The 21,550-nt window shown below is 38.4% G+C and overlaps 1 protein-coding gene across 2 annotated transcripts in view; it reads left to right on the top strand.

Annotated features, from left to right (window-relative positions):
- Positions 1–21,550, top strand: part of SCG3 (secretogranin III) — a 28,257-nt gene that overhangs the window by 3,277 nt on the left and 3,430 nt on the right. The window contains exons 6-11 of one of the 2 annotated variants that reach the window (XM_071568558.1): positions 971–1,132; positions 1,453–1,630; positions 3,288–3,404; positions 14,828–14,911; positions 15,496–15,624; positions 17,610–17,678. In XM_071568558.1, coding sequence (XP_071424659.1) covers positions 971–1,132; positions 1,453–1,630; positions 3,288–3,404; positions 14,828–14,911; positions 15,496–15,624; positions 17,610–17,678 — 739 coding nt within the window. Of the gene's footprint in view, positions 1–970; positions 1,133–1,452; positions 1,631–3,287; positions 3,405–14,827; positions 14,912–15,495; positions 15,625–17,609; positions 17,691–21,550 lie in introns of both variants that reach the window. The other variant, XM_071568557.1, reaches the window with a different exon arrangement.

The following is a 21,550-nucleotide window of genomic DNA, read 5'->3' as shown; positions in this document are numbered from 1 at the left end:
GGCCAAACTGCAGAATGTTTCTGATGTTGAGAAAACATTCAATGACTGTACTTCCTGCCTTGTCTGCCCTCATTTTTCCTTTTAATTTCTCTTCCAATTTTCTCGGAATTCTTTTGTATTATTAATTTCTATGTTTAGGGAGGAAAGGTCTGAGGTCATTCCTATCCACCTACTTATTAGTGTCATCAGCAAACATAAAATACTGCTGGTTATTTGAGGAGATGTACGTCATTGTTACTGACTTCTAGCAAAACTGGATTTGTCTCTGACCTCTGGATGTCTCAATGGCTTTAGACATTGGCATATGGGATCATTACATTTTTAAATACTGACCTTATGTTTTCTGCACTAGATTTTGCAGTTAGCTATTGCATGCTGCACCCCACTGATTACAGAGGGAGCTGTGGAACAGATGCATGGTAGAGTTCTTGTTCAAGTGGCAGCTGTTACAAAGCAAAGAGAAAACATTTTGATGATGCCATAGAAAGCTATTTGTTTTTTTCCTTTCTATATCAGTGTATTCTGTTGTAATTATTCAACTGTACATAGATGAGTTGCAGAACATATATATTTCTATATACACACATGTACACACGTATAGGGAGGTATGCCACACTTGCATCTCCATCTTTCAAGCTGCACTCCATTGTGTTAAGCCCTAAACAGATTTGTTTTCCTATTGGAGGCTGTATGTGTGAATGGGTGGGGTTTCTGTATACACATGTATTTGGTGTTTCTATGTGTGTGTGTATATAAATATTTATATAAATATAGACATGCATACCTGTTTAGATGTGTACATGTATACACAAACACACATTGGTGAAGATACTACACCTAATTTGGTTGTGCTCAGCTTTGAAGCAAACATATTTAAGGCAACCTATTTACAAAGCTCAGGTTTCATATTGACGTTTAATTTGGGAAAAGGACAGTATTTTACAAGTACTCTGCACAAATATTTTAACAGATCACAGAGAGTCAGGCCTATACCCTAGAGGATGAAGTGGCAGAGGTTTTACAACAGCTAATTGCAAATGAAGCAAAGAATCGTGAGAAGGAGGCTGAAGATTTTGATTACCCTGCAAGCAGAGCAGACAGTGATACAAAAGAAAAGCAACAGGAAAGAATGGTAATTCTCTTAGCTAATCATTTTGTTTTCCTTGCCAAATGGTGCTCGTAGACCAATACATTGCTTTCTTTAGGGAATAATGAGCTCAATCTGGAAACTAAAGGTGTTCTTAAAGAAACTCTATTAGATAGAAAAATGAATCATGACTAACTCTGGGGTTTAAGCCAGATGTCAAATTGAAATAACTTGAAAAAATAGTATAGTCTTTACCTTGCAATTAGGAAGATGTTGGCATGAGGTTATGATGCAATTTCTTGCTCTAGTAACTATCACCAAAAACAATGTGCTTATATATATTTTTTTTAATATCTTTTGTGGAGACACCAAGCAGACCTGATCAGGATAGTTTCATTAATGGTGAAATTGATGATACACTGGATAACACATGGTCATCATCTAATATCTTGGAAAGAAGAAATGAGCTGCCTTCTGAAGATAATTTTGAAGACCTCCAGTATTTTCCAAATTTTTATGCACTATTAAAAAGTCTTAACTCAGGTGAGCTTATCATGTGTTTTATAGAAATACTTAGGAAAAAACTTAGAAAATTAAGATTCTCTGTGTTTTCTCCTACTCTTTTCCCTTTCCCACAACTTCCCTAGTTGTGATGCCATGTGCTTTGCAAATGTTCTCTAAGATGTATAGCAGAAACTGATTCAATTAGTGATTTTGATGGCAAAACATTGGGAGAAATAGCACTCAGAACTGCAAAGAGTGTGACCTAGGCAGCCCTTCCCATCTTGTGCCGTGTGATTCAGGAGTTCTGAATTCTTTTCATTCCCATAAGGACATGAAAAATTGGCAAACTGTTTCCTCCAGAGATCTTTCCAGTAACATCTGTGTCTTCTAAGCCAACAGAGATACAAGTAAGCCACAGTAGAATCCTCACAGTGATGGTACCAGTAAATGAGTCTGAGCCTTCCAGCCTTTTCACAAACCACAGGTTTGCTGTTTATTGCAGTGAAAGCTCTGCACGTCTCTTCCTATTCCGGTGCTGGACATCATTGCTTTCCAGTCATTGCAGGCAAGAGTGTGGCACCTTGCCACATCCCCTTGGTCAGCACCCATCCTCTTCAGGCACACACACACACACACACATTTTTGTGTGTATGTTTATTCTGTAGGTTCCTTGTCCTGCAGGAGCCTTAATATTGCTTCAGACTGTCCCCATAAGCACATGAGTGGAGAGCCAAAATGAAAAACCTGAGGGCATATTTTGCTCAAGTCCAACCTACAGGCTTCATATTTTTCTTCCTATTCTTTTCATTTTCCCATGGTAGTTTTGCAAGCTAGTTCTTCTCCTTTTTCTGCTCACAAAGCAGAAAGGTGTGTTGGGTTTAACAGGTTATCAAGCAAACAGAACCAGGTCCACTGGCTGCACATCCCTGCCTTGTCTCCTGCTTTATGCTGTTCACCTGTCGGATTGTATCAAGCTGCAGAAGAGGGATTCAATTGCATCCCACAGCTGTGTGTTAAATTGCAGGCAGCAATAAAAAGCCTGTTCAGCAGGTCTCCAGAGCAACTGGCTCTCTGCCAAGGCTGGGAATATGTTTCTGACTGTCCCTGACTGACAGTGCCCCTGGCTCTGTTGGGTCCTTCAGCCACAACCTGAGAAGTGGAAAGAGCTTGTGCAACTGTGTGATGGGGCAGTTTCATGCTGCTAATGCAGAAACAGCAGTAATATTGTTCAGCAGGTAAACAGTGGGAAAAGAAAGCTGAAAAGCAGATAAGTATGGGCAACAATGGATTTTTATAATAAAGAATAATTGTTTGTATGATTTTCCAAAGTCATGATCCTCCCAACCACGTAATACTATGTTGTCCCAGTACATGAGTCATGGACTTATGCATGGTAACAATCTCATTTGAAACACTTCATATTTTTGTCATTGAACCCATGGATCTTCTTGGAGAAAGGATCTCTGAGCTATCTTCCTCACACAGAGCCAAACTGGTCTCCTGAAGTTTTAAAGTACATCCAGCTATATTTTGCAGGAACAGTTTATATATAAGTTCTCTTTGCTAGTCCAGCACAGCATTTTCTCTTTCCATGAGTAGGTCCTTCTTTATGTATAAAGTTTGCACAATTTGCTGAACTGAGGTTTTCCAAGTTGCCTTAAGGCTTTGACTACTTTTGCTTCATCCCCTCACACAGAGACAGAGACAAAAGAGAAAGAGACCTTGATAACGATCATGAAAACCCTGATTGATTTTGTGAAGATGATGGTTAAATATGGAACAATCACACCAGAAGAAGGAGTTTCCTATCTGGGTAAGAGTGCATACTTTATGCAACCGTGTTATTAATGCTATTTGCTTACTCTTCCAACACTGATAATTACCTTCTCATCTTCCTTGTTCCTATGAAACCTGTTTCAGATTTGTTCATTCAAAATTTTAAAGCTGTACTTCTAAATGACAGATCATTCACTATAACAATGTTGAATTTCCTACTGATTTAATATTTCCATCTAATGAAGGGAAGGTAATTTATCAGATACATATCTAGAGGATTATTACACTTTCACACCTGTGAAGCACAATTTATTTCAATGACTTTATATCAGAGGAAGATCAGGGTTTTCTCTCTTCTGACATGAATCACTTGCATTTTCAAAAAATATTCTAGCACTTCAGCTCCTTTCATCTGTCACCTGTAAGTAGCCAGAATAGACAGTACCTAACACTATGGTTGTCTACCAAGTAAAACTCCTTCCATGTACGGAAAGTGTTACATCTTGGCACAGGACTAGACTTTGAAGCACTCTTTCCTGGATCCATTTTAGAGTCTGTGGCTATATAGGTTTTGTAAAATCATTGTAATTTCCTGAAGAGGGAATTTGGAACAGCCTGGCTGTTCGTTTTGTTTTGTTTTGTTTAGTGTCTCACACACCCTTCCTGGCTTTGATAAACTCTCTTCCATTTACTGTTGGTATCCTTTCTATGGAAACAAGCAGACCTACAGAAGAAGGACTCATGTGCATAAACTCTGAAGTATTCGTCTAAAGTATTCCTGGTCTGGCTTAGTCTGAAAAGTTTTTGTTTATATCAGGGCACTTTTTCAGCTTCATATATCAGCCTGTCACAGAGATAGGACTGGCAATGATCTATCATGACTTCTGCAGGCTGATGTGAGCCAATGCAGATACGTGATTGATTGATGCTACTGTAACTGTACAGACTGACTATCAATTACTTGGCTACAAAAGATCCAGTCCGTCATGACTCACATTCAGTGCATGATTGCACCTCCTCTCTAAAGAACTCATTGTATCTCTGACCAAGACTATCCTTTATTTTCTGTGAGAAGTCTTTGAATTTTGGAATATTTGAACAACTTAAATACAATTTCTCTTTGCTCTTTGTTTCTCTGTCTGCCTCTTCACTTAAAGAAAGATGCACATAAAGAAATTGTGGATTTTAAGCAGAGTGATTTTGGTGTCATTCTACTAATGAAGATGGTATGGCTTGGGCAGATATTGCCCTCACTGATAGTGCTGTGCCAAAACTTAATAGGCTACATCCATCCCTGACGCAAGACCACTCAGATAATGGAATTACACTAGGGATGCTTTTTTCCTGCTAAAATTCATGGCAGTTGTTCCCATTGGCTTTACTTTGAGTAAATAAATACTGTAACCCTGGAAACAAATTGCCATGATGACATAGTATAGAAGGCAGGGATTAGGGTAAGAGTTTCAGAGGTTTGATTAGTCTGGATTTAAAGACTTATCAACTGATGTATCCAGTCTCTGCCTTGCAAATGAGTGATTTATGCAGAGATAGATTTTGTGCTTCATCAAAGCAACTTACTGGAGAGGAAAAAGCTTTCTTATAGGTCTCAAGTTGCTTCTGTGGTATTCTTTTTTTAGACTTGCTGTTGAGAAACTGCTTTAAAGCTGACCTTCATTTATTGTACTAATATTCTAAAATACTCAAGAAGAGCATCCACCAGAGCATGTGCTTCTTGTACTGTCCTTAAGCATGGCAGCAGTTTTATTGCCACTCTTATTCAACCAAAAGTTATATACTCAGTAATACTTGAGTATTTGATACTGTATATCTTGGTGCAGGTTGGGTTAGGGTTTTGATGCCCAGCTGTGCTTCTTTATAGCAGATAAAGGAGTTAGTATGAAAATATTTATCAGAGAGAAGAATCAACTTTTAAACCTGGCAGCTTTCTGTTGTTCTCTTACTCCAAAACCAGGGAACAGATTCCATGCTAGTTGGGGGAAAATACCTCCTGGGTCTGTGGAGATGGATTACATCCTCTCTCCATCTTATTACGGTAGGAAACTGTCTAAGTTAATTTTCCCCACTCCATGTCTGAAGCCATGCGTAAGCAATGTCTGTGAATTATACATTCAAAAAAATAAATCATTTATTAAATCAAGATTTTTTGCCTGTCACATGGGTGCAGAGACAGTGAATTTGAATACATATACCAGTAACAGCTGGCTTGGGATTTGGAAACTACAGCATTATGTCATCGTCTTTCTCTGGGGGAAAGTATTTTCCTGCTGCAGTGACTGATGTTATTAGGTTTAGCTTTAAGTTACAAAAGATCTAGCTGCAGTGTGGTGCAAGAAAAATACTGATGCACAGATATGGAAACACAAGGAGTAAGTTCATTTTTTAGTACACATATTCAATATTGTGTAATACATATGTAAAAGCTTTCCATATGCTAAATCTAACATGTAACAGAACACAGAAAGCCAAGATCAACATATTTGTATATACAAAAGAAAAAGCAATGCCTCCATTTTACAACATGTTTTCAGAAAGTATAGCTCTGGAAGCATTAAAGAGAGGCTGTAAAACTGATATAAAATGTGTGTTCAGCTGAAATGCATCATATTTGGTAATTTTCCTGCTGTGGCTAAATACCACTATCTTCTATCACTCTTTACTTTCTTAGCTATGAATGCTGTATCTTGATGTACAGGGAGAAAATTCTCCTGTAGAGTGAAAGCCTCATGATATGTTTCTAGCCTGCTCAAAGGCTTTCAAAAATCTTTCTAGAAAGCCCATCTGCCCTCTGAAGATTGAAAGCTGCTTTAAAATCACTTTTGCAATTAAAAGAATGGACAAGCATTATTGATACAGAAAACATAAGGTAATAAATCCTGACACAGGATCACAGTGACACAGGTGGCTTGTGAATTAGATCCAACTGTGGTATCAATTTATCCACCTTTGGGCTTGTTGTCAGCATCCAGCAACTGCTGCTTAAACAGCTGAATTTCCCTTGCTTGTCCCAACCTTCTGGAGGCACAGACTGTTACCATTGAACAGGCTGAGAATTGGAAGGGACGTGGGATAGTTACTGAAATGATGTTGCTGTTGGAAAGGATGCAGTGACAGAGTGGAATGGAAGAGCTGGAATAAGTCCACATAGTGACCAGCAGCAAGAGGCTTTCAAATAAGTTATGGCTGACTCAGCATAAAATATTTCATTATTCATGGCATTCATATACCGTTTATGTTGCATAAATAGCTGATAGTGATACTGATGCATGAATAGCTGATACTCCATGCAGAACTGAAAGGACTGTGTCCTTTGCAGTGCTGAGTGCTTCGAAAGAAAAAGTGCTGTTTGAGCCAATAGCAAAACTCACTTTGATTTTAGCAGAGCAGAATGAGGCATGCATTGCACAGATACTTGAACTATCTGAATATTAGTTTGTGAATAAGATTATACTTCATTTTCCTTCTCTCTGTTGACTAATGTCATGGTGGAGATTCACTCTGACAGCTTTTCTATCAGAGCCATCTATCATAGACCAGATAATTATTAAGGAAAAGCTTCATCTACACCACACAAAGAAGAGGAATTTTTTGTGTGACAGGTGACTTTTCCTGTGTATGCCAGGCTATATAGCTAGTTCTAAAGTGAAAACATATCAGTCCCCTTCCATCCTGGTAAAAGCTCTATTTATAGTAATTGTGTAAAGTAAACTATGGTTTTGTGACACATTTATTCTAATAATATTGTTGTCAGCTTAGAAACAGGAACAAATGCTTTCTGCCAGTTTGTTCAGATACATTTGAAAATCATCTCCACTAACAAGAATTTTAGAACTATTTTAAGAAATATTTGTCATTAGAGGCTAGTGGACCGTAACAAAAATAGAGCTTTCAGAGATGACAGACAAATTCTTTAGAGGCACCAGTGTGTATATATGTATTCTTTTTACACAGTACATTAATTATTTTCCCTGCTGTGCTCTGCTTCCAAGAGTAGATTTGTAACAAATTTACCTACTGCCACCCCTACCACATGAAAGTTGTGTTATCCAATGAACTATTACCCTAGAAATGCCAACTACTTATGTGCACATATTCTTGTGTGGAGTTGTCATTTATTGACTAGGACATGTAGCACAAACTTTTGGCATTGGTACTTCTCTATCTCACAGATACATGGAAGCTTTGCCATGATACAGCATATAATGCATATTTCATTACATCTTATGATTGAGGTTGGTAGTTTTGTTTTCAGTTTCTAAATCAGTGCTTCTGTATCTTCCACAACTGGAGAAAAGAAAGAGGCAAAGGACTGTGAAGAAAATTAAGAACTCTGTACCCTTGCTCTCTCTGAAGGGGATCACACTTTTCACCTCCTTGTAGTAAAGCATTTAGCTTCTTGGAACCACAGTGTACAATGCACAGCTCACAGCACAGTGGTTGGGAAGCAAACCCCCCTTTATTTAGGAGGAAAACAGAGAAATTGCTCCAGCTGATGAGTATGCAGTGTTTGAGTCACAGCTGCCTTCCCCCATAGACCAAACCAAAGCCACCTCTCGCACCTCCTCCCTTCGGCTCTGACTCACTGTCAGAATCCACACTGTCCCCCGTGACTGAGTAGGAGATTGTGTTGGTTAGAAATGGGCATGAACAGATGTCTCTGTTTACCTTTTCCTCCCCCATATCATTTGTTCTTCATGGACAACAGGGAAGAAGACCAAACTGCAGGAGGCACTGGCAATAGAGAGATGGCTGGGTCATTGGTGAATTATTGCCGAAGCATGTGAACACTCATTAGTTTGGTCCTTTTCTAAAGAACTGTTGGGATATTGTTTTACTATAATACTCTCCCTTAGGCAGACTGAGGCTGCATGAAAAAAGTCAGGTGAAACAGAAGAAGCAGGAAGCCTCCTATGGTGATTTTTAACATATCCCTGCCTCTCCATGCGAAGGAATATGAAATAGCTGTTCTGCCTCTCTCATTCATGCTTGGTACCCTCCACAGCTCCACTTCTGGTGACGGCAAAGCTCTGCAATTTCCCAATCACAGGCCAGAGCATATTAGGCACAATCTGGCCTTTTCTTGGGAAAGGAGGACTTGTTTGAATAATGTGATAATGCCTGAAGTTCTCATCAGCACAGATGCTGCAGGCCAAAGGTCTGATCCTGCTATTTGTTTAGTTAGGCAAGAGCAGGCACAGAGCCAACAGTGTGAGGCAAAGAGCAGATCACAGTCCAGACTGGCATCATCTTTCCCCTCCTCACTGTGACCATAAGCTGATGCTCCCTGATAAAGACTGTGATTTCAAGGGAGTGAGGGAAGGTGTGGCTAAAGCAGTGCGAGCAGCTACAAGGGGCATATGAACAGTGTCATGTGGACCTTTTGTTCTCCCCTTCATTTTTACCTGGGCAATGAAGGGCACTGACAGTATTTCATACAGGGAACCTTTCATGCATAACACCTTCCTCTTTTAAAATTCTTTTTTTTTTCCCAGAGGGCTCTTTGTTGCTACTGTAGGTTTTCTTCATAAGCATTAAATTATTTAACAAAAATTTCCCTATCTGAATTTCCCTTTGGTGATTTTCCTTGCCCAGTATTACTTTATCATATGACTGATGCATACAGCTGCCAGTGGGAATTATTTAATTTCAGGCAGCTCTCTTTCCTCTGCTCTTTATTTTATATCTGATGAACTAAGGTCACACAGATGCCAGTATATTGTACTATATCTGAAAAGTGGAAATCAGGAGCACCTTAGATGGTGAGAGTGAGCTGAATACTGAGGAGCAGCAGTGCTAATATAAAGTATATGCGAATAGTGAAACCCAAGATGAATTTGCATGGAGGTAAGATAAAAGGATGTGGGGACAGAGCGAGCGTAAAGGCAGGTAAGACTGGAGTCTAGGAAGTATGTTGGCTGCAGACCCAATGCAGCTTAAGCCTTTCTTTGTGTAGATTCATCCATGTCTGTCCCATGCTACTTTTGCATTTGTATAAACATGTGAATGTGTTTTTTTCCCCCACTAGTTAGATATTATCTCCTATTTTCCCCCATTCAGACTCTCACTGCATAGAAAAACAAATGGGTAGCTATGGTGTGAAAAGTCTATGACAGCTGATCTCACAGTTCTGAAGAAGCAGGACACTACACAGTAAACTGGGCATCACCTGAGGGTGACAGTATGTGTGAGAGCATAGCATTTTCAGTATCTATGGGATCTAAATCTTCTCAGTTATGTTTCAGGAAATATCCAGTAGTTTTAGCATCACTAATTGTTTTCCCCATCATGTTACATGGCTATCAAATCCTGTATTCAAGAACCCAGACAAATATGTAACAGCTCATTCCTTTGTTTATCACTGTGTACCCTTTGAATTTGCAGCTATTTCTGACAAACATATTGCCTCTTCTTCCATTTCCCTTCACTGCCTCCTATATCCTTTCCAGACTGGATACTTAGTAAAAACTCCATCTTCTCATAGTGTCTTATTTGACAGGTATATTGCTTAGTTCCTGAAAATACAGGTTTTGCATCCTACTAAGTGGTTTGTGTGTCTAAAGGAGGGCAATGCGTTTACTTTTCTGCACTGTATTTAACAGCTGCATAAAATCCCCTACTTTCTGAATTCAGTATTTTTCTGTTGACAGCTGAGCCCTGAGCCCTTAAGTTCTGATTTGAGATGATTATGTGGGTGCAGGGTAGAGAGGGTGTCACTGAACTTTCAAAACTGAGCTACATCCCACTCCTGGAGGAGAGGCGGCTCTGTGTTGCTTCAGTCTCAAACCATCATGCTCAAAAAGGACAGGCGATCAAAACATGGAAAATGTGTGCATGGGCTGTGTAGCAGCTTCAGGATGGGAAAGGATTAGGAAAGGACTGCACCAAACAGCTCTAGGAGACCTGGAGTAATGTAAAGGAAATGCCTGTAGAATACTGAAAGGATAAACCTGAGAAACAGTCTGTGAGGTAGGGAATTTAATAAGGGTAATAAAGGAGACTTGCTCCAAAGCTTTCTTTACCTCAAAGCACACCTATTTAATTGTGTTTTGCTTTTGGAGTTGCTTTTAACCTGATTGCCAAGTGATACTGCTGCTGTTTTAATTTCAAGTCACTCTGACCATCTTGCCTGTAATCCATTTACAAGTGATGCCATGACCTGGAGTTTGTCACCTGACATGTTATTCCTCATGGCAGCCTTAGGCTTCAGACAGACCATCACAACAAATCAGTCAAATAGGAAGATTCAGAAAGAAATGCCATATCTTGATGTGTAAGGTAATGAGCTAGAGAGGAGCAGGAGATTTGCAAGCCTGATATTCATCTATATTTCCACAATGGAATTTCCACAACTGTTGATCACAGTTTTAGCAGTTTATGTGACATAAAAATGATGTGTATATGAGCTGATTAAACATTTAACTCTCCTTTTGGCTACATTGTTGAAAATCCAGTGGATATTGACAGTTCTTGGACCTGCACTATGCAAAGTACAAGACAGATTTGTCCAAAGAATTATGTAGATATGCTCTTCCCACAGAATATCACAACCAAATGCTGAAATGTCCTGAGTTTTTTCACAGGTGGAAAAAGGCCTTGCAAACTCTTAAGGATCATCTACCACAGGAGTCAGAAGAGCCCTGGGATAACTGTGCTTTTAATGACTGAAATATATGCATCTCACACAAGCAGTCACCAGCCCAAAGCTTCCCAACTGAAGCAGTTGTGGTGTATGAACTCATTAAGTAAACTAATGTTTTAGCTATCATTAAGATTGATCTGGGGTACCTTGATGATCCCTTTTCTGCTTTAATAAACACAGTATTTTTACACTTTATGAAAACAGAACAGCAAAACAGGCCTTTCTGTGGAAGTTTAATGACATAAAATCTCAACTTCAGTCAATTTGATGAGGATAGAATGTGAAACTGCCTCCTGGGTACAAGACAATTATGCAAAAGAAAGAAACCTTTGCAGGAAAATTTACAAGAGTCTGGAAAACATCATGAATCTATCTATAGAGAAGGGTCCATTTCAGGCTTCCATTACCAATTCCATTAAATACTTAGATGGATATGTTAGTTTCTGCCTCTCTAATAAGAACAAAGTAATTTAAATTGTAATGTTTTTGCATGTAGTATCTTTTCCCGTGGATTTAGAGAGTGTTATCATAGTGTGTTTTCCCAGAGATAAACATTCTGCTTTTATGCAGTTCAGATTTTTGGAAGTCCATATTGAAGGACTTCAGAGTTTCAAAAGAGCTGGGAATTTGCATTTTCAGATGCAATTAAGAGGATCTATCAGTGTGTAGAAGCTGGGCCTACGTGTCTCAGAATGCCTACTCCAAGTAGGAGCCCTCCTGCATCATGAGTGCTGCAGTGAGTCATCCCAGATCAAAGAGTGAGTTAGAAAGTGAGGCAAGGCAGAAACCAGATCTCCTGACGGCCAGGAGTCTGGTTCGAGTGATGAGATTATCCCGCTCCAGGAAAGCGGCCGCCAGAGCAGTGACCTATTTACCTACGTAGGTCACTTCCATTAGCTCAGTGGTTATTGTTCTGTTGTTTTAATTAGTGCCATTTCAAATAAGTGGCCATCTCTGTGGAAAGGTCAGTACCTTTCTAAACTCTTCCTCTGTGCAAATTACGTTGCTGGGGAAACGACACCGGAAAAGTAATCAATTCTTATTAGACCTCCGAACAGGACATGCAGTTGCTGAGCTGCTGGTCAGGCACATCTCGGTGGAGAAGATGACTCACTCCATCAGTGTATCTCAGAGCAAACATTGTTCAGCCCTGGCCTAACCACACATGACAAGTACAAACATGTTTTGAAACAATACCAGCTGTTAAAGCATTAATTCTGAAGCGAGAGGAAGAAAGGGCAATAAATCCTGTTCAGGAAGAGCTGGGATTGTCTGGTAGCATAGTCTCTAGGATATATATGTAGGTACACCAAACAATCCCCACAAGTATGAACAGGCTCACACAGTTAACTCCCCCCTGTCACAGAGGAAATAGGGGTGCTTATAAATCTTCAGATTCACATTGATATGCCAGCCAGCCAGCAAGGCAGCTTCACCAACTCTCCTGTAAAATGTAGTCTTTGTCGTGTAAACTTGTCCAAATCTTTACTGACAAAAATAAAGCTTTGCAAATGGAACAGGGTTGTTACCATATTCAGTCCAGCAAAACTCAGATCATCAGTTACACTTCATGTGTGCATATGGCTGAAAAGCAACATTGACCAAGGAGTCAGAGTGAACTCAAATGAAATTGTGAGCCAAGTCAAGACTCAGAGACACTGTAGAACTCTGGATGCGATTTATGGGAGCAACTAAATAATGGAGGAATATATATCCTATGGTCTTCAGTAGCACATGCTGTGTGTGGACATGTGTACAACTTAAACACTACAGTCTATCAACATAAGAAAAACTTCTGGAAATATCAGTATGCAGACATTTAAATCTAAAGGTGTCAAAGCAGCTTATAATTCTCTCTTGTGGTGAAGTCTTTTTGTTTTCTGCTGATAGAAACTGACTGCAGCAGTGCCTAAATGCAGACACTTTAATGAAAGAACATGAAAGGCACTTATGAATCACTGTAACATTTTAAACTTTTAAATACTCCTGTTTCTTTTACAATACTATATTTAGACATAAAATTAAGCCTAATTTAATAGATTTTGCTGGTTTAAGCTCTAAAGTCAGTGACATATTTGCATTTGCATGAATTAGTGAAGGAGAATAATCTATTCACTTGAGTTTATAAAAGGTTTTTAAGTTCTTAACTCTGTGATCTATCTTGAAAACTGTGCCTCTTGCAACAGAGAAATCCTTATATTTCTGATGAAATGCTAGTGTGGTCCTGATTCAGGATAAAAAATAGAATCTTAAGCTCAGCTGAAAGGAATGTTTATGGTCCTTTCAATAAGCTTTGGATCAAGTGATTAGTGAGGCATCAAAACCACCACTATAATTCTATCTTGTTTTTCTCTTCACCAGTATGTCTGCTCCAGCTTGTAACACAGCCCAGCCCTGTTTTGTTTAAGGCATATGGCAAGGTCAGGAATCACATTAAAAGGATATATACCAAAATGAAAATAGTTTTCACAAAAAACCCCATCATGTGATGTAGAATTGAAAGGGTGCAATCAGGCAGAGTGCCAACAAATACTGCTTTACATTTCAATTTTATGTAAATAACATAAGATAGAGTACTCAGGCAGACAGAGTTATGTGATTTCTCATCAGATGGCAGGCACAATTGCTTGTGCCGATCTCCTATGAAAAGAAATATGCTTGCTAAAAAGGTAGTCTTTAGGTATGAGTCCTGTGTATCTTTCTGAGGAAATAAGATCCTCCCAGCTGACGGATAAAATGTTGGCCTCACACAGAAAATATGATCTAAAATGTTTACTAGCCCTGTCATATCTGTTCTGACACAGTTCCCACATAATATACTGAATGTTTCAGCTGTTTATATAAAAGCAATTTTGGTATTTCAAAACTAAGTATCTTAAAAATACCTCCCAACTAGCTGTTATGCATCAAATGTTGAATTCATGTTTAAATGAACTTTTAAAAAGCTGGTAAAGGGAAGAAAAATTCTACACCATGTCCATAATATGACTGAGGAAATATGGCAGATGTTATGATGATCTATATTTTGAACATCTACTAAGAGTGGTATCAAAAGGCCTTTTTTCCCACGTAAGCATACAATGTTTATATCTGAAACTTCCATCTTTATGAAGAGATGATTTACTTTCAAATTAGATTAGTTCAGCCCTGAAATTTGCATAGAAATAAATTTTCTAGTCTTCTAGAGCTCTATAAATGGCACAACTGTCTAGTGGGTTTTCAGGTAAATGCTTGAATTGAGCCACTTTAGAATACATTTGTTTTAATCACTTCAATTTACATATTTATTTCATCTAAATATAATTTTAAACCTTTTATTAGGCTTCTTTTCCCATGAAACCATATAAAATCCAGATATAAGCAGTTTGGGATAGAGTTTTCCCACCAGGATGAAGCACATATTTCAGTCTTTTATTTTTGTGAAGTTAATTAAAGCCTTTCATTGCTTTCATCAGAATAAATTGCTGCAGATAGTTATCAGTATTTCGTGACTTACGTGACTGAAATACAGAATATATACGCACACTTTTACTGTCTTCATGCACTTTGGCTCTATTTGGAGCACCTATTGTCATGATTCAGTTGTTATTTTTTAAAAATAAGATTGATCAATATTCGATATAGCTATTTGTTTGTTCTTTCAATATTGGCTCTCCATTAATCCTTCAGAGGCAAGGATGAAGGCTGTTCTTTTAAATTTCTACTTACTATTCAGACTGGTGTTGGGGGAATATAGTATAGATTCTGCACATTATAAATTGAAGAATAACTGGCATTTGGTTTTGTTTTTCCTTGCTTTCTAGAAAACTTAGATACAATGATAGCTGAGCAGACAAAGAAGAAGCTTGAGAACCCTTCCACTAAAACCAGAACAAAACTAACAGCAGGTACCTATTCTACAATTTTCTCTTCTGAAATAACACATTTTTTTAACTTATTCAGTTTAAAGTATGCTAATTGCTTTAACAGCCAGACTGCTGGTTAAAGCTACAGTTCCTCAAGGACCTGTAGCCATTGCTTGGTTGTCTAAACACACAAGAGTGAAATTTTCACTTAATTGTCCAGACTTTGAGAAGTATATTCACTGTCTCTTCCTTTAGCAGAGTACATACATTACACACACACACAAAAGCAATCTTTTCTTAATAATGAAAAACCATTATTTGTCAACTTTGGATCTAGTCAATGCACATTTCATATGATTTTTTTCTACACAAAGAAATGTGTCTTTATGAACTACATCCCATTGCATTGTATTCAGCTATTGTTTGTAAGAGCAGAAACAAGCATTCCTGTTTCCAGAGGTCTGGAGTAGAGTGGACATTTAGAAACCACTTTGAGACAGACTCCAATGAAGCTCTTCTTCAAACATCAGTCACAATGTTTTACTTGCCAAAGATTGTGTTGATATGATTGAGAAATGCTTTTGGTACATTTAATACAAAATTGTTTGCTCTTGTAACTTCTTTAGACAAGAGCAGTGAAGAAGCAGACAGTACAAAAGAAGAAGCAGCTAAAATGGAGAAGGAATACGAAATTTCAAAGGATTCTACAAAAAGTGAAGGGCAAAATGCAGCAGGAAACAGTGAAGAGTCTGGAGGTACAAAATAGTTATTGCTTTTCCTACTATGTGTGCTCCAAGATCGGAGACTTCCCATCTTTGGTATTGTTTTTCCACTGTGTTAGCATAAATATCTTCAGATAATAGTTGCTGGAAGTCAACACACAGCAGCTTGATTTGGAAGTGTACTTATTTCCCAAGGTTTAAAGATGTGATACCATATCCCTTGCTGAGCAAGATCATAATCTTTCACTGAATCCATAGCCCCTTGTGAGAACAGTGTGAAATGTAGATTGACACAGGAGTGCAGAGAGATTTTTCTTCTTTGCCTATGTGGCTTTTCAGAGAAATCAGATGATCAGCGTATTCAGTAATCTGAGTGGGGCCATTGATTTCTATAGTTTGTGTTAGAACAGGCCGGTACTGAAAGGTACTGAAAGGTTCTGCAGTGACAGAATTTGCATTATTCACTGCCAGAGGTAAAGGGTTATCAGCATTTAACCTGTTTTACATAACTTTGAAAACCTGTTGCAGTAAGTTCGTGTCTCCCTAAGCAAACCTAGCAGAGCAGCACTGTTATTATGCCAGTTGCCTCAGCATGACACACCTGCTAAATTAGACTGTGCTAACCGAAGTCACCTGGGTGCAAATCGGCTACTGTATCTCAAAACAAACCTGCAGAGTCCATGGTGCTGAACTTTTGAAGGAGAATGTTCTTAGTGCAGAAACCTTTCAGTGAGTTCTTACTGTTAAGGATCCAGCATGAGCATCTATGTTTTGTAGTCAGTTGGTTAAACAGGATTGCTTATTATCTATTTTGCAGCGATGCTGTTTAATGCTTGTACTTCTTGGAGTGCATGTGTGTTCACTGCAGCCAGCTCAGCCATGAGTTGCAGAAATCAGGGCTGCAGTAGATGGCAGTGCATTGGTCTCCCGGTTCAGTCCTGTGGGCAGTGCAGCCACTCACAGATGGAAGGTGGCATTTTTTTCAGCAGGTCATTTGTTTGAACATAGGAGAGGAAAATAGCTCAAGATGGCTGTCCGATTTCACAGTAAAGAAGAGTTTACTCGTGGGAAGTGATAAATAACACATTTTTCCTGTCTGTTGAAGATTTGTCTTTCCAGTTTGGTTCAGGTTATTTTCCTTTACCTTCAGCCCGATGCCTTTTTAGAAATTTAAATTGGATCAGTATTGAGTTCTTTGTCTCATTATGCAACGCTCTTTGATCTCTCACACATTGACTTACTCCCAGCTCAAAAATCATGAAATATCTAATATTGTATCCACATATTAACAGGGGCAGACATGCATAGTTGGCACTAGTAACCCTCTACAAGCTAATCACACTAGGTTTTTATTCCTGATAAATGTAAGAACATTACATCTAGAAAGCTCCAGTCAAGTTAAGAATTCAAAATCCATTAATGGCATATTTCCTTAGGGGCCTTGCTAGGTAATCCTTGAACTAATTCTGTCCTATGTGCTTTCTGATCCAAAAATAGCCATCACTTTAAAATTTAAGTTATAAAAAGGCATTATCATGATAATTTTAATACATCTTTTTTCTCAGTAAATATAGTAGCTATATTTCCACTTGTCTTTCAAAATATCACAGTCTCAGGTTTGCTATATGCTCTTAGCACTACTGAGTTTTGATACTCAAAGCTCTCAGTCTTAAGACAGTAATTCTTTGCTATCTCAATAGCTTCATCTTTGCTGAACCATTATGATCATCAAAAAGCTACAGGTTGCCTTTAATCCACATATGCAGTTTGTGTGGATGCCACCAAAAGTTATGTACAAAGATCAAAAAAAAAGCCACGATGCATGACTAATGTTACACAGACAAAACCTTCTAGCCATCTGTGGGAATTTTGCCTGACTAAGTTTGACAGGACTCAGCTTTTAAACAGAAACTAAGAATAGTTTTAATCAGCCTTCACTGTGACCAACTTCACCCAGTTAGCAAGATGCATCAATCATTGATGTAAGTGCCTGAATTCTCTCTCATCCTTTCCTCCAGGGAAGTCTGAGGCATATTTGGAAGCAATCAGGAAGAACATAGAATGGCTGAAAAAACACAATAAACAAGGTAACAAGGAAGGTATGAAGTGACAGGCCTTGAATTGGGGTGGGCACTGTATACATTGCAAAGCATGTAATTTATATTTGATGTTTAACTTAGCATTTTAAGTTAAATACTGGTAATGTGAAACTGCACTTGTCTACAGTGATAATTAGTGGCATTAAGTTAAATAATACAGGTCATGTAAAAGTTAAATCAATGAATGAAAATAGTAAACTAAGGCAGATTAATGTAAGCTGGCTCGAATGGCTGCTGGCCACAAAACACAGAGACTAAACTGGTGGTCTGCCTGTCACCAGCTAACAGTGCATCGGGTTTGTCTAGTGCTTCATTTCCTATTTCAACATATCTTTTAATTATGATTTTATATGTTATATGAATGTAAATAAAATGTCTGAATGTGTCTGGAGGAGCTCAGTGCATCTGGCTAGCATGCCTTCACAAACAGCAGTGTGTTTTGTTTCATAACCATCAATGGTTAGGATACAAACTTATGTCACAATGTAATACGTTGGATTACAGCCCAAATCAACTTGAATGACTTGTAGCTTTCACACGCAAAGCTGTGCAGAGGGAGCAGTGAGTGAAGCAGCTGCACAGGGTGTGCTCACCAGCTGTCCCCCCGTTTGACCCCTTCCCGGGGCAGGGCTGTGTGAGCACTGGAGGCAGGAGCTGAAGGAACAGCAGCAGCATCGCTTGCTTCCTTTATCCACACCAGTTCTTCCCTCAAGATCTTACATAAAACCAGCCTCCTGTCCCTTTTCTCTGCCATGGCTGTGTGTTCTGCCCTCACCTGCTCTGGAAGTGAAGCTTCCCAGACAAGGGATCCAAACCTGGGCTATGCCTGGCACCTGGCAAGCCGGATCCTTCTTGCACCAGCCAAGCTGAGGGTGACCTGAGATGAGATTAGCCCTGGGTAGTCTGGCCATCCTCTCTGTGTGTTGAATTACATTTCAGAGATGAGGGCATGCCTACAGCCCAATACATGCATTTTCCTATATGGAAACAGTAATAGGAAGGACTTTTAAAAAAAAATTTCCTTATCTAAAATCATTTCCTCACAATGGCAGTGACAGCAATTAGCAGCAGGTACACATATTTGCTCAAGAGTTTTCCTGCCGATTCTAATAAATGGTTCTGTTTATCAGTGTATTCATTATAGTAATTAGATCTCAGTCACATGTCATTATATCTCATATCACACACACTGACTGGGCAGCCCCTTGCTCCTCTTCACAGGAACCTCTGCACTGCTGCAGTCTGAAAATGGCTGTGACTGCAGATCAATAGCATTTTATCTGCCTGTGACTGCATTAAGATATACATTTCTGTGTAGATGGATTTTCATTTGCACTAAAATATCTTTATTGTCCTCTGGCAATGGAAATGGGCCTTAAAGTGAGTGTAAGTGATGATAAAATTAGAATAGTGTTCTTACTCTTCTGATACATCATCTTTATTGTGCCTTTCCATACTTTTTATTTTTGTAAAATGCTAATTCAGTTCCCCTGGGATGATGTTAAAAGAAGTGCAGTCAGGGTAAGCTTATCTAACCATGAATGCATTGCAGTGTGTTTCTTCAGTACAAGATTAGGTGGTATTGGTATGCTCATCAATCATTTCTCCACTTCCAGCTCCCACTTGGGAGCTGGCAGAAAAGTGATTCTCCAAGTAATTCATGTATTAAAATGGCCAGTCTTTTCCACCCCCACTCATGGATTGGTTTACTCACTGAATATACTTGAAGAGGTTTACATTTTCTTCAGGCAAATGTTTGTAGATCCTTATCGATGTATGAATTTCAGTAGAAATTATTATTCATTCAATGACTAATAAGCCTGGAAATGTTAATTTCTATTTCCCCAGTTTAAAAATACCAATTTCCTATTAAGGAGGTTGGTAAAATTGAGGTGCTGTGATGATTTAAAGAGAAGCATTTCAAAAGCCTGGATTTTGGGCTGATTGCCTTTTGTGTCCAACGTTTGGTTTACATATTTACAATCTGTAGACTCTGTAGGCCTGTTCTTCATATCCCCCAGAGCTGGCTTGATGATTGAAATGCTTTAAAGAGGAGCTCCTCCCCTGTGTAAATTAGCACTGCTCTCCCCAGTAGCTGCTGGGTGTTCCATTGCAGTTGGACTCCAAAGCACAGAACTGAGGCTTTTAAATAAGACGTGGATTTTTTATCAAGTACTTGGGTAGTTTATAGTTTCAGAACACTAACACTAGCCTTTTAGGAATGAAAGTAAATTCTGTAACTAATTGCAATGGCAAATGGCTTGATTTGAATATGCAAATAAGACCTCACTTCATTTAGTGTAGCTGTTGCACAGCTCAGTGAAATGCTGCAGCTGTTGCAGTGAATATAACCCAAACCCGACTTTTCTAATTACAATAGGTTGTAAACAAGTATTAAAAATTGAAGGTTATAAATTTCTACCAAAAAAAATCAAATTAAATTGCCATGAGATAAACAAATCAGCCAGAATTGGATAATACTGTAATGGTTGTAACCTTGTACAGAATATTTAGTAATTAAACATTCACATCTCCACATAATGATCTTAGAGTTATAAATAGTATTCTGGAAGTAAATAAGCTCAGGGATTTTAGTGTGAATAATGTGGATATCATATTAATTTAGTGTTTGTTCTTCCATTCATTTCCATTCCTTGGTATCTTTCACTGGAGACCCTCATTCTATCACAGTGAATGAAATCTCACAGCCTCATTAAGAAATTGCTCAGTGCTGTTTGTCCCCATTACTCACACAGGATGGAGAGACAAGCAGGTTACATTGTCTTAAGTAATGACAGTAGCAGACCAGACAAGAAATCCTGGCCTCAGTACAGTCAGTGGCAAAATTCCTGTTAACTCAGATATGGAAAGGACACCCCTGCAAGAGTGGGGAGTTTTGAATATAAATTTTCTGTATTACTCTTTTGAAATTGCTTCATACTGTTACAAAAATGATTGCAAGCATCAATTTCCTTCTTAATGTCTATTTCTATCCAGTTTTGGTCACTGAGCCCTAAAAAGACAAAACGTCATTATTATCTATTTTGTTAAGAATGCACAGTTGGAAAAAAGATTGTTCCATGTATTGGTGTATGATGGTATACGTTACAAAATCAGTATTAATGCATTCTGAAGGCTCTGTGTGTGGAATAAGAAATTTATCCTGAAAAATTCAGAATGTATCTGTTCTTGTGAAAGATACTAATTCATTTTATAATTAAGCCTTACATTTTATATAGCAAATTAGGGAACTGAAAATTTATTGTGTTTATGTGTGAATATACTGAATCAGTGCCAGAGTAACTACTACACAATAGGTTACCTTTTTACGTTATTTGAAAGATTGCTTTGCAGTAGAATTCTTTTCATGGAAAATAGTGATATTTTCCAGCATAGGAAAAGTCTATTTAATGGATTTGGTGTGAATCACGCTGCATAGATGTACACATCCACTGGAAAAGGAAGAAGGATCTTCCAGCACTCTATTGCAGATTTACAGTCAAAGACTATCAAAAGCTGACACTAACATTGTCACAAAGGCTGCTCAATGCAGTATTCTTCAATTCAGAGTATTATATTGTGTGTCAAGGTAAATAATTTTATTATTGTGATCTATTTTCAGGAAGTTGCTTACTTGAATTGTCACTACAGTGTTTGTAATAAGTGGGAATTTTACTGGGATTTCAGTAAGAAGTAGTCCATTTAGTATTTTCTTTTGATTCCGTGACAGCTGTGAAAATAATAGGGTTCTAACAACAGCTTTTGCCCAGCAGACTAGAACATCAAATCTCCAGACCAGAAAATATGCTTTATTATATACTTTAGCATTTGACAGCAATCAAGAGCAAGAGAGGATTATT

This window comes from Pithys albifrons, chromosome 13, assembly GCF_047495875.1.
Source record: "Pithys albifrons albifrons isolate INPA30051 chromosome 13, PitAlb_v1, whole genome shotgun sequence".
In the NCBI taxonomy this organism is placed as follows: domain Eukaryota; kingdom Metazoa; phylum Chordata; class Aves; order Passeriformes; family Thamnophilidae; genus Pithys; species Pithys albifrons.
This window is presented reverse-complemented; position numbering and strand designations above follow the sequence as displayed.